Source organism: Sceloporus occidentalis, unplaced genomic scaffold (genome assembly GCF_023333645.1).
Source record: "Sceloporus occidentalis isolate IW3139 unplaced genomic scaffold, rSceOcc1.0.p SCAF_146, whole genome shotgun sequence".
Classification (NCBI taxonomy): domain Eukaryota; kingdom Metazoa; phylum Chordata; class Lepidosauria; order Squamata; family Phrynosomatidae; genus Sceloporus; species Sceloporus occidentalis.
The window spans coordinates 1,083,355-1,095,052 of record NW_028317126.1 but is presented as its reverse complement, the minus strand read 5'-3'; the positions used below and the strand labels follow the sequence as shown (position 1 = coordinate 1,095,052).

The following is an 11,698-nucleotide window of genomic DNA, read 5'->3' as shown; positions in this document are numbered from 1 at the left end:
GTATGCCCATGTGAGACTTACGTTTGGGGACCCCAAGCTTTATCATACACACAGTAAAATGCTTACACTTACAAACAAATACTAACACACATAGCATAATTATGTAGTAAATTTTATTTTTTTTAAAGATTAGTGACCCTACAAAGACATTAAGGAATCAGCAAGCCCAGAGTATGATGATTCCTTCCTCACTCAGAGATCTTGTGATGTCGTCAGTTTTATTAACTCATTGTTAACAGCAAGCACATTATGCTACTGAGGCAAAGCCAACACGGCTATTTCCAAAGTCATAGATGGAATAATATTGCCTAAGAAATACATCTCCTAGAATCCACAAGGGGTCCCCATTCTGAGCAGGAAGACTAATGCTCAAGAAGTTGGCATAGCAATATCCATTTTCCTGCAAGACAAAATCCATGAAATATCACGTTAGTGAAAATCTTTGAAAATATTTAGAAAAGGTCCAAGCACATCTTTGCAGCCTAAATACACATTTATATACAGATATATTCTGTGTTCCTAAAGAAAATGGTGGACTTTATCTGTGTTCATGCATAAAATTATTTCAAGTGAAAAAAGTAAAAAAAATATATTCTAAATGTATTAATGTGCCTTTAATACCCGACTATTTATTTCTGCTGTCATGTAATAATAGGAAAAACGTGCCCCTATAGTGGGAAAACAGCAAGGCTTTGTGTGCTTAAGGAATTTACCCCCACACATGTCATCGCCTACACGTCTAAATTTCCTTTAATTTCTCCTGTATGGCATGCATCCTTGTTGACAGACAACACAGAGAATGGATTTAATACTGCACGTGTCAAAGCAGAGATTACATATACAGATTGAGCAGCTGCTTTGAGACTATTGGTCTAATGTAGGAGGAATCAGACACAGATTCTGCTTAAATCTATTATTATATCACTCTTTAATTGCCTTTTTGTCTCTTTAACCCCTTCATGATGATGGACTTAATAGTAGATCCCAGAATTCTGGCACTTGATGCCAGAGGACGTACGTAGGATATTCCCTGGTCAGTTCAGTTGGCTCTTCAGGGAACATAGGATGTAAGGCTGTTTACTAATATGTAGAATATATATATGTAAAATAAAGAAATGAAATAAAAAGGTCTTAAAAAATCAGCTATTCTGCCCCAAAACATGCCAAATCCATGCATCCCTTAATCATCGCTGTTCTTAGAGAATGTTGCAGACCACAAAGTGGTGTTTTTCAATGCAAGTTGAAATATGCTGGGCTAGAGACCCAAAGTGGCCTTACTAAGTTTGTTTGAAAAGTAGATTTTTCAACACTAATTTTAGAAAAGATATGGAAATGAATGTACAAAATATGTAAAAATTACTCAAAAAATATATGCACCTTCACCCTCTAGATTAACTGCATATAAACCATGTTTGCTAAGAATATGAGATACCTCTGATTGTTCCCTGTTCTAAAAGTCTGTGAGAAGGTTCCAAAGAGTCCAGTTTGAAATCAATCGAAATATATAAGAATGAGGATGTTTACTGCTTTGAAGTTATAGTTAAGTCACATATATCTGTCACATATGTGGGAGAACAGTGATTCCATTGTTATTATTAATGTATTTCACCAGCCTACCTTACATTTTATATACCTCTTCAGTCCATTTCCTCAAAATTGTGAAAAAGACTCCCCTCTTGCATTATGGCATCAGAAAACAGGCGTTTTCAACTTCCACAAATCTCACTTTTTGCACAGCTCTACATACCTGTATAATGTAAGCAGATGGAGGCAGAGGTAAGGACACTCCATTGATGGTAAAGCTGAGAGTTGGCATATTCTGGAGATTGTTGCAGTTGACATAATACTGAAAAAGAAAGTCAAAGTGATATATCATACATGTATTTATTATTATTACTACTAACACTTATCAGCATTATCTTCATAATAGTAATTTAGTGATCACTTAAACATCTGTAAGATATGTACAGGCATTCTTCATAGGTAAAGGGTCTAATGATACTGTGTATTGGCTATCATTTATAATATATATTTTTTTCTTGATGTTGTTAATTCCTTACTCCTCCATTTTGAGTTTGTTGGATGCCAAGGTATGGCAGCAGCTGCCCCATGTATGGTTGTGGGATGTTGAGCTGTGTGGTTCCAGTGTCTACGATGGCTTGACAGCCTTGGCTACACCAACCAGTAGCTTGTCCGTTAATGGAAAATCTGCAAATTAATGAAGATTTGGATGAGAAACACTCTGATCTAAATCGAACACTTTGTTTTCTACTCCACTGTTCAATGTTATTTTGCAGTCGCAAATTGTAAATATAATTATTTCTTGAAGAAAATAACATATTCCTTTATCTCTAACCAATACTAACATGTGATGGTAAAAGGATGTCTGGCATCAAATTGTCAACTAAGCTGCTTGAACGGATTGTGTACAACCGCCTCATTAACTTCCTCTCCTCTAATTCCCTCCTTGACCCTCTACAGTCTGGTTTCAAACCCCTTCACTCTACTGAAACAGCTCTAACAAAAGTCTCCAATGACTTGCTCTCTGCCAAAGCAAAAGGTCACTACTCTATTCTAATTCTACTGGATCTCTCTGCTGCTTTCGATACTGTTGATCACCACCTTCTTCTAGACTCACTTGCTTCTATAGGCATTCGAGATACAGCTCTCTCCTGGATCTCCTCATATCTGTCTAACCGTTCCTTCTCTGTCAACTTCTCTGGCAAGACATCATCGCCCCTTCCACTTTCGGTTGGTGTCCCCCAAGGTTCAGTCCTTGGCCCTCTGCTGTTCTCTCTTTATACTTCATCTCTTGGCAAACTAATCAACTCATTTGGCCTCCAGTATCACCTATATGCAGATGATACCCAAATCTACCTGTCTTCTCCTGATCTCTCTCCATCTCTCCTGTCCCGTATTACCAATTGCTTGTCTGTTATTTCTTCATGGATGTCACAACACTACCTGAAACTTAATCTTTCTAAAACTGAACTCATTATCTTCCCTCCCTCCATCTCCACTCCACTACCTGAATTCTCTATCACCATTAACAACACGACTATCTCTCCTACTAACCAGGCCCGATGCCTTGGGGTCATCCTTGACTCAAACCTCTCCTTCATCCCTCACATTCAGTCCCTCGCCAGATCCTGCCGCTTGCACCTAAAAAACATCTCTCGTATCCGCCCATTCCTCACCCAAGAATCCACAAAAACCCTGGTTCATTCCCTTATCATTTCCCGTCTTGACTACTGCAACACTCTTCTGGTTGGCACTCCACTGTCTCGACTCTCTCCTCTACAGTCTATCCTTAATGCGGCTGCTAGGCTCATCTTCCTTGCACGTCGCTCCTCTTCTGCTTCCCCCCTCTGTGAAACCCTCCACTGGCTCCCAATTACCTTTAGAATTAAATTTAAGATCCTGGTACTGACATATAAGGCCATCCATAATACTGCTCCTCCGTACATTTCTGACCTCATTAGCAAATACTCTCCTACTCGATCCCTACGTTCCTCCCATGGGCTAAGGCTCTCCTCCTCACTCATCACCTCTTCCTTTTCCCGTCTACAAGATTTCACTCGAGCTGCCCCATATCTCTGGAATCTTCTCCCAAGGAACCTTCAGCATTCTCCCTCCCTCCCAACATTCAAGAAACATCTAAAAACCCACTTCTTCAGAGAAGCATACCATCTTAGCTGCTAGAACTTCCTTGTCATCGATACAACCCCCACAATACCTCTCACCCTTTCTCTATGCCTTATGTTTGTCACCCCATTTCCCTCTAGATTGTAAGCTTGCAAGCAGGGCTCTCTCCACCAAATGTATCGGTTTGTCTTAGTATGTCAATTCTTGTCTTGTCATATCCCTTGAATTTATGTATTGTATTAAGCGCTGCGTAAACTGTTGGCGCTATATAAATAAAGGATAATAATAATAATAATAACAATGCTATACTTGATTGTAGTTATTATAGTTTTTTCTTGCAAAGTGAATCTGAGTATGCAATGCATTGTTAATCAATAGCAATATCACATGTTTGGTTAGTTAGTCTTATGTACAAAAATAAGATTTTGATACTAGCTAGAAAATAGCAGTACAATGTTTAGGATATATGATGACTTAATTAAATAATACTAAAAGTTCATTTGGAGTATGCAAAATGTTTTAGCGGTCTGAATATGTCTTCTGGATTCAATACTTAGCATGGCCTTACTCTTGGAGGGGAATCTGCCAATAGAGTTCTTGTGAGAGAGGAGCCCAGTAGATTTGTCCAGTGTACAGGTTGCTGTCTACCCCTCCAAAAATAACTTCACCTGATTGGCTGTTAAAAAAAATACATGGTGTATAAAGATGTTGTTCCAGATTTAATTTTTATCATCATTAAAACAGAAGAATATTCAGTTTATTAGGCCATAGCTTGAAGAAATAATAAGATTCACATTCATGCACAGACTGTGATGACACTGTATTAAGTACCATAGTTAAGACTATGAGGGTTAGAAGTGTTAAAGTAAGCAGACTACAAGGATAAAAATGAAAAACAATCTACTAACAGGATCCAAGAAAAACAAACAAGAGGAAAAATAATAATGTAATACCTTCCCAAGAAGACACTGAAAATAGGCTGATTCAACACATTCTCCTGCAACATTCCCTGCATAACAGTAGTAGCTCCTCCTACAGACAGGCCAGGATAAGCCAACCCCAATATTCCATCAAATGGAGAGTAGTAGAAATTGGAGCTAGGTTCAGTAATAGTCAAACCAAACTCTTGATTAGTAATAGAAATACCTTGAATCTAACAAAACAAACATAGTAAAATACATATTAATAGATATAGGTTAAAGTACATTTTATTCAATATTCTATTATATTCTACTTGGAATAATATTATCTTTGAATTCAGCTAACATTAATCATAGGTTACATAAATAAATGATGTAATCTATTGGAGTCATCTTCTTTTTATTATTAAACAGAATATTCCAATTACAAGGAGGGAAACATTTAAATTGAGCTATCACAATGTCTCCAATCCCAGTTCCTACACCTATATAACACATATTTACAATTATATTTTATTTTAGTTTACTTCCTTTACTTCCCTAGCTGCATGGGTAGGCTTTGTGTGGAAACTGTCATTTTTTTTTTAAATTGCTCTCTTACATTTTGATAATTGTGATAATATCATTGCCAACAAAAACAGCAACCAGAGGCTACAATGCAGTTGCTAAACCAATACAGGCAGCATGTTATAACTTTCTACATTGGCTAACAGCATGATTCCTATACAATCTCTAAGCTGTCATGTAATTAAAATTTGAATAAGAAGGCTGGCTGTATCTTTGTTTTTACTGATATATGTTTTTTTAGTAAATATGATGTTATTTCAAATGTGGTACTTTCTATTTCAGACGGATAAACATATTGTTAGAAGTGGAAATCCCTGCACTTGTGAATTTACATTCTTTTGCGTTGTTTCAGATAGGAAAGGGGATAGATCAGGCTCACATAGATTAAAATATGCTTCCAGAACCTGTGATGTAAAAAATATGGGGGGTTGATGTCAAGTTCTCTGAACAGATGGGTTTTCAGAAAATGTTTAAAGGAAAAAAAAGTTGGTATATGTACGGCATTGACAGGGGAAAAGAGTTTTCAGAACAGTATTTTGAGCAAACATATAAGTATATGATGTTATTCAAGGCTCAGTAAGTTAATCAGAACTAGACTTTTTGATTGGTATAGATATTTAGGTATTAGGGTGTAGTAGAGGGACTATGTCCACATGGCAATATGTTTTCCCCTTCTTCATTCCCAACTTACAGTCACAGTGTCATAGCCAAACACACCAGTGACACTACTGGCAACATTTCCACCTCCATATCCCATAGTAAAGCGCTGGCCATTGGAAGAGTAGGTGGAGGACTGGCTTGGATTAAACACATGATGGTTTGCTAGAATAGATAAGGTAGACATAAGTTAGACTTAATATGTGTCACCAGCAAGACCAATAGATACATAAAAATAAGGTAGATAAAAGTAAGATTGTAGTAGTCATTTCCTCAAGTGTCTCATAATTAAAACTGCAAGACGAGTTCACAAGCCCACATCAGAGTGACTTGAAACATATACTGGTGCAAAACATAATGTATAAAAAATGTCGACAATTTAACATACTGATGCCTCCGGGAGCCAGAGTGGGCCTTGACTGGGATGCTAAGTAGGACTAGGCCTGGCAGCGTTTTTTGAGGTTTGGGGTGGAGCTAAAGGGAGGTTAAGTTAGGGTGTCATTAGGTTAGGGCCCATTCTTTGTGTCACCCTACTCCGTGTAGTTTGTCCCACCCTCCCTCTTTGTTTGTAGTGTTTAGGTGGGTCGTTAAAATTTGTCACAGTTAGGGGTGGAAGCATTTGGCAGTATTCTGGTGGAAGGTTTCGGCGTGGTGGAGCTTGGAACCTCGGGGTTGGGCATTCGGCATGTCCTTGCCTGTGTTGGTGGGATCTGGATAGCTTGGTAAGCTTACGGGAGTTTTTCTGTCATTGTTATTTATTCATGCTAATTATTTGTTATTTTTGTTATTTATTGGAGTTTAGTTTTTGGTAGTCATTGCCCTGTTAATGTACCTTGTTTTGGTTTAGGTTGAGTGGCAGTGACTAGGTTAAATAAATAAGTAGATCGTCTATTATAAGTTATAAGTAGATCGTCATTATTGAGTAGTCAACTTGAGTTGGAGGCCTGGCCCAGACATCGAGGATACATCAGTCAAGAAAAAACACATTTTCTGGAACTATTCTTGAATAAACATAAACCCAGTTAATAGTCAGGTCGGTTCTTGGTCATCTTTAAGTCAATATCATAAGCATAGAAACAGAATTTGACAGCCGATTAAAACCAATCTGCTCTTCTAATGTGCCTATTTTTTCTTGCTCTAAAATCTCAAACCATAATCAGGCCCTGGTCTCATCTTAGATTCAGGATAGCAACATGCTTATATCAAACATTTTTAAATCCCTACACTTTTTAAAATGTACAACATATGTAGTATTTCATCTGATGACTGGTAGACATTGGTGTCTACCAATCACAGGTTGACAGGTACCTATCACAGGTACTTACTACAAGCTGTGCTTTGGCAGTAGGTTGAGGGAACCCAAAGGTTGGAAGAGCCAGTGTCAAATAAGACCAGAAAGTTCTGTGGTGGGGTTCCAATGCTGATTTGTCCATAGTAGTAAGTCTAAATATGGGAAAGGCTGTACTTATTATAAGGTAAAATGAAAAATACCTCACATTCAAAATAGTCCATGCATTGTATTATTGTTAACATTTTCAAATCATGTATTGGGAGGAAAAGAAGGTTGTGAGAATAAGTAGCAAATGATAAAAAGTGTTAGAAGAGTATGCACTGATTGATGCTTTATTTGTAAGACAATAATATTCTGAATACATACATCAAAATACATTGATTCGGAAGCGACAGCATATCCTGTAAATCGGTCAGACAGATCAATCTTGTGTGTCTGCATGTACTTGTTCAGAACTCCAGCTTCACGCATATTTTGCCGGATAGACTTGCCTTTAGTTAGAGGAACTCTGTAAAAAAATTATTGTACAATATTTTTTTGTAGCCATTACTTTATAAACCAATGTTCTGATGCCATGGACCAAAATTATTCTTGATTACTAATGGTACACGCAAAGCTTTGGAAAACTTCACATTGTACTTATAATAAAGTGAAGAAAAGGAAAGCATTGCCTTTTATTCCTTCAGTAGTACACATGGATTCTAAATGAAGCTCAGAGCAAAATCAACAGAGCAGCAGGTAATCAGTTTGTACCAAGTACAGGGCCCCTAATATCTCACTTTAAGATGTGGCAATAAATCTCATTGAGCCCCATCTATGATCCTCTTTTAATTAGGGCTTAATTTATAACCAGTACAAGATGAATTTGTCTTTTATAATTGCCGTGTTTCCCTGAAAATGACTCTCCATTTTTAGACAAATTTCAGGATTTGCTAATATTTGTCTTTAAAGCCCACAGAGTATGGGAAGCTGTTCAGAGACTTCTAGGACCATTCAATCCCTCCAATTTTTACATATCTGTAATTTGTTATTATCATGCGGTGGATACTCACCTTATGAGCGACTCTGAGAGCTGCAGACATACAAGCAAGATTAAAATCTTCATGATTGCAGCTTTCTACAGACCTCTTAGCAGAATCTGAAATATATTATATAAATGATCTCGGTTTATATACCCAAAGAAACTCTGTTTATTTATAAGCTCACACCATCCTGCAATCACACCACACTTTTTGCTTCCCCAGTGTCAACAATGTTCTTTCTGGTATTTCTATCATAGTTTTTTTATGTCAAATAAACTTGGCAGTCTGTTCACAGAAGCTTTGATTGTATGTAAGAGATAAGAGCCTTGTAAGGTTAAAGTAGCAATTAGGACAATCAACCCAAGAAAATGTTAAAAAGGAAGCATTTTTTTTTGCTTTATATGAAAGCCTGGGGTTAGTTGTTAAAGTGAAACACAACTAGATCAATTTGCCTTTGTTTGCAATTGTGTAATTTTCAAGTTATTTGGTTAAAAATTCAATAAAGCAAAAATACATGTGGCAAGGTAAGGTTTAAAATACTTATATAAAGATTGTAACTGATGGTGGTAACTGTTTTAGGTAATTATTGAGACTCTCTAAAGGGTCAGTCTAACTTGGACCAGCCCACTGGCGGTAAAGTAGAAGGGGTCATGTAATGCAATGTTACATGACCCCATGATGAAAGCATGGCTGCTCATCCACAATTTGTGATTGTAGGTTCACCTAGAAAGGTAAGTAGAGTGTCTTTAAAGCTTTCAGGCAATAGGTTTTCAATAAATATCTAACTTATCTATGTTATTTATGTGTTCAGTAGTAGTTTTAACCCTAAAATCATGAAGTGCTCCTTTCTCTGTGAATCCATCTTCATTATTTTGGCCACTTGAATTACTTATGTAAAACAGCAGAGCCACAGCCTGCACCATAGGCCTCTCCCCATTCCACCAATTGGGGGTGAGGTCATCTCCATAGATTGCTCCAAGGCCCTGCTCTGTTACAGAAGCAGTTCAGGAGGCCAGGTTAATGGTGAGATTAGTGTAGAGAAGTAAATCAAGAAAAAAAAAGGAAAAACAAGAATACAGAAAAGCAAACAGGGACATGGAAGGGCTCAGAGGAGAAGGTAGGGAGACACTGACACGATGCGTGAGTTTGCGTGAGAGAGAGACCGTGAGTAACAGTGAGAGTGGAAAATGCCTACAAAATGCAAATTGAAATTCAGAACCCTCTGCTTCATTTTCATTCATTTTGTTAAAATTTAAATTCATCCAAATCTGAATGCACAAGTCTAGTGTTGAAAATGTCCTCCTACACAGAAAATCTGTCCAGACAACTGGTACTTTAAAGGTTTAAAGGTATCTATTAAACTTGATGATGCAATGCCTGTGGTTAGTGAATTCAATTTAATATTATTATTATTATTATTTAAAGAACCCTTTTCTCTGCTTTAAGTGAAAAACTTTACTGAATGGATGACCTCGAGCTTTGAACATTTCTTTTCATAAACAAGTCACCAGAGAGCAGCTGATAATTGTCCCTGTAAATATTTGTATAATGATATCATATCCCCTCTGAAATGTCTTTTTTCCCAATGTCAGCAAGTTCAACCTTAGCTCAATTGAGCTAAATAAAACTAAGGTGTTCCATTCCTCTTATTAACTTTGTACCATGTCTCAGCACTAAATAATGCCCTTTTTTTAAGAACAGCTTGTGGAGGTAACGCTACCTCCACAAGCTGTTCCTAAAAAAGGCCACCTAAGAGAGCGAGATAGCATATTTATATTAAAAAATATATATTACAGTAATTTTAGGTGTAAAAGGAGTTAAAGTGATCTGACCTAACTAAACAACATTTGGCCAGTTGATTTATCATGCTCACAGAAATGGCATGCAGAGACTTTTATTTAAATACAAATGTAGTCTCCTTAAGCCATCCATACATACATCCATTCATACAAACACACATATATATATATATACATCCCAGCTAACCAGCTAATTGCTAAAAACAAGGAGTGTGTTGACTTTACACTCAATAGTTATTGGTTATTACATAATAGTATATTCATACAGTAATTGTTATTCAATAATTACAGTAACATTCATAAAATACGGACTACTTTATAACAAGCTGTACCACTCTCAGTTTCTGGATTGCTATACACTATATGGTATAGTATACTCCCCTTTTAAAAGAGTTTAGGAGGCGATCAACAATCGAACAATGGTGTCGCTGACCATCCTATCCACCACTGCAAAAGATTTTGCCGCTCACAAGATGGTGGCGTCCTTAAAAAAATAAATAAAACAAGTGTCCAAGAGGGTCTCTGCAGACTGTCCTGACAACTCTGGCTTCCATTGCAGGTTGAATACAGGTACTGCATTCAACCATGCAAGTCAATTAAGCCCAGCTTTCTAATCACAATGTGATTAGTAAAATATTTTAAATATTTTAAAAAAATATATGGAAAAAATAAAAATAGCTAAAAAAAAATGTAAACATTTAAAAATAATTATGCAGGGGAAACATCCAGTTCCAGCAAAAAAAATCCAAATAATAGAAATAATAAATGAAAAAGTTTATTATTAAGATTAAGTGCTAAAATAAGCACTGTATCTTCCCAAAAATCCTGAAAGAGTTAAAATACTAGCAGGTATCTTCATTAGCTTTTATAAATGAGTAAAAGATTTTTCAAATAAAAGGGAGAAAAAGTGTTTTTTTTTTATTTTTCATCATATTTCATTTAGTTTTATATAGGAAATTAGATGATATGATCAAAACAATAATATCCAAAGAAATTCCTTCTTGTCCTGAAAAAAACAGTATATAACTTGTGTGGGTTCCCTAAATGGGAGAGGAGAAGATCACCGCTAAACATGAGCACCGCAAAAGTGTTAAAACAGCCTTAGTCACAAAGGGTACAAAATAAACAACAGGCTTTTAAAACGGGCGTCCGGGGACACTCCAGGAAGGGAGCAGACATGGCCCCTGATGCCGACCTCGGTGTTGCTGAATGCCTCGACATCAAAGTATTACAGCAACACCGTTTAAGCAAAGAAAGTGATTGTAGATCACTTGCTAAGCTTGTTTAATGCCATGATGTGCCAGTCACATCATTGGTTATTAACTGACTGTTTTTGCATGACGTGCCTGGCCTGTCATTGGTCGTTAAAGGGTTAAGATCCCACTGCTCCCATAATGTAGCATGGTACAGGTAATATTTGAGAAAATATTAACTTGGAGGTTCTTGCTTATGTCAAGGGATAGGCATTTGGCTACCCAGAATTTATCACAAAACCAAGGACGCATTAAGATAATAAAAATTAGACAGACTAGAAATTACATTTTATGTTTCTTATTCTATGTTCTATTGTATGAGTTTCCATTATAATAACATTAGTCAAATAGAAGCTCTCATTTGGAGACCTTCTGGCTGGAAAGGAATATAGATTAAATAGCCTGGAAAGGGGACAAATTAGTTATTCTTTTCACTACAAAATTATATCTGGAAGAGATTGCTGATAAGACAAGGTCATTCAGGACTCAGTACACATATAATTCATGGAAAAACATATATTGATTTTATTAAGTACAAATAGTT

The 11,698-nt window shown here is 36.6% G+C and overlaps 1 protein-coding gene across 1 annotated transcript; it reads right to left on the bottom strand.

The window, feature by feature from the left end:
* Positions 1 to 247: 247 nt before the first annotated feature.
* Positions 248 to 8,185, bottom strand: LOC149280823 (gastricsin-like). The gene is made up of 9 exons (XM_089500067.1): positions 8,133 to 8,185; positions 7,447 to 7,588; positions 7,115 to 7,232; positions 5,824 to 5,954; positions 4,599 to 4,798; positions 4,214 to 4,321; positions 2,061 to 2,208; positions 1,748 to 1,846; positions 248 to 400 (listed from the first exon to the last, which is right to left on the bottom strand). Exons 1-9 carry the CDS (start codon positions 8,183 to 8,185, stop codon positions 248 to 250), a joined length of 1,152 nt encoding a protein of 383 aa, XP_089356193.1.
* Positions 8,186 to 11,698: the final 3,513 nt, after the last annotated feature.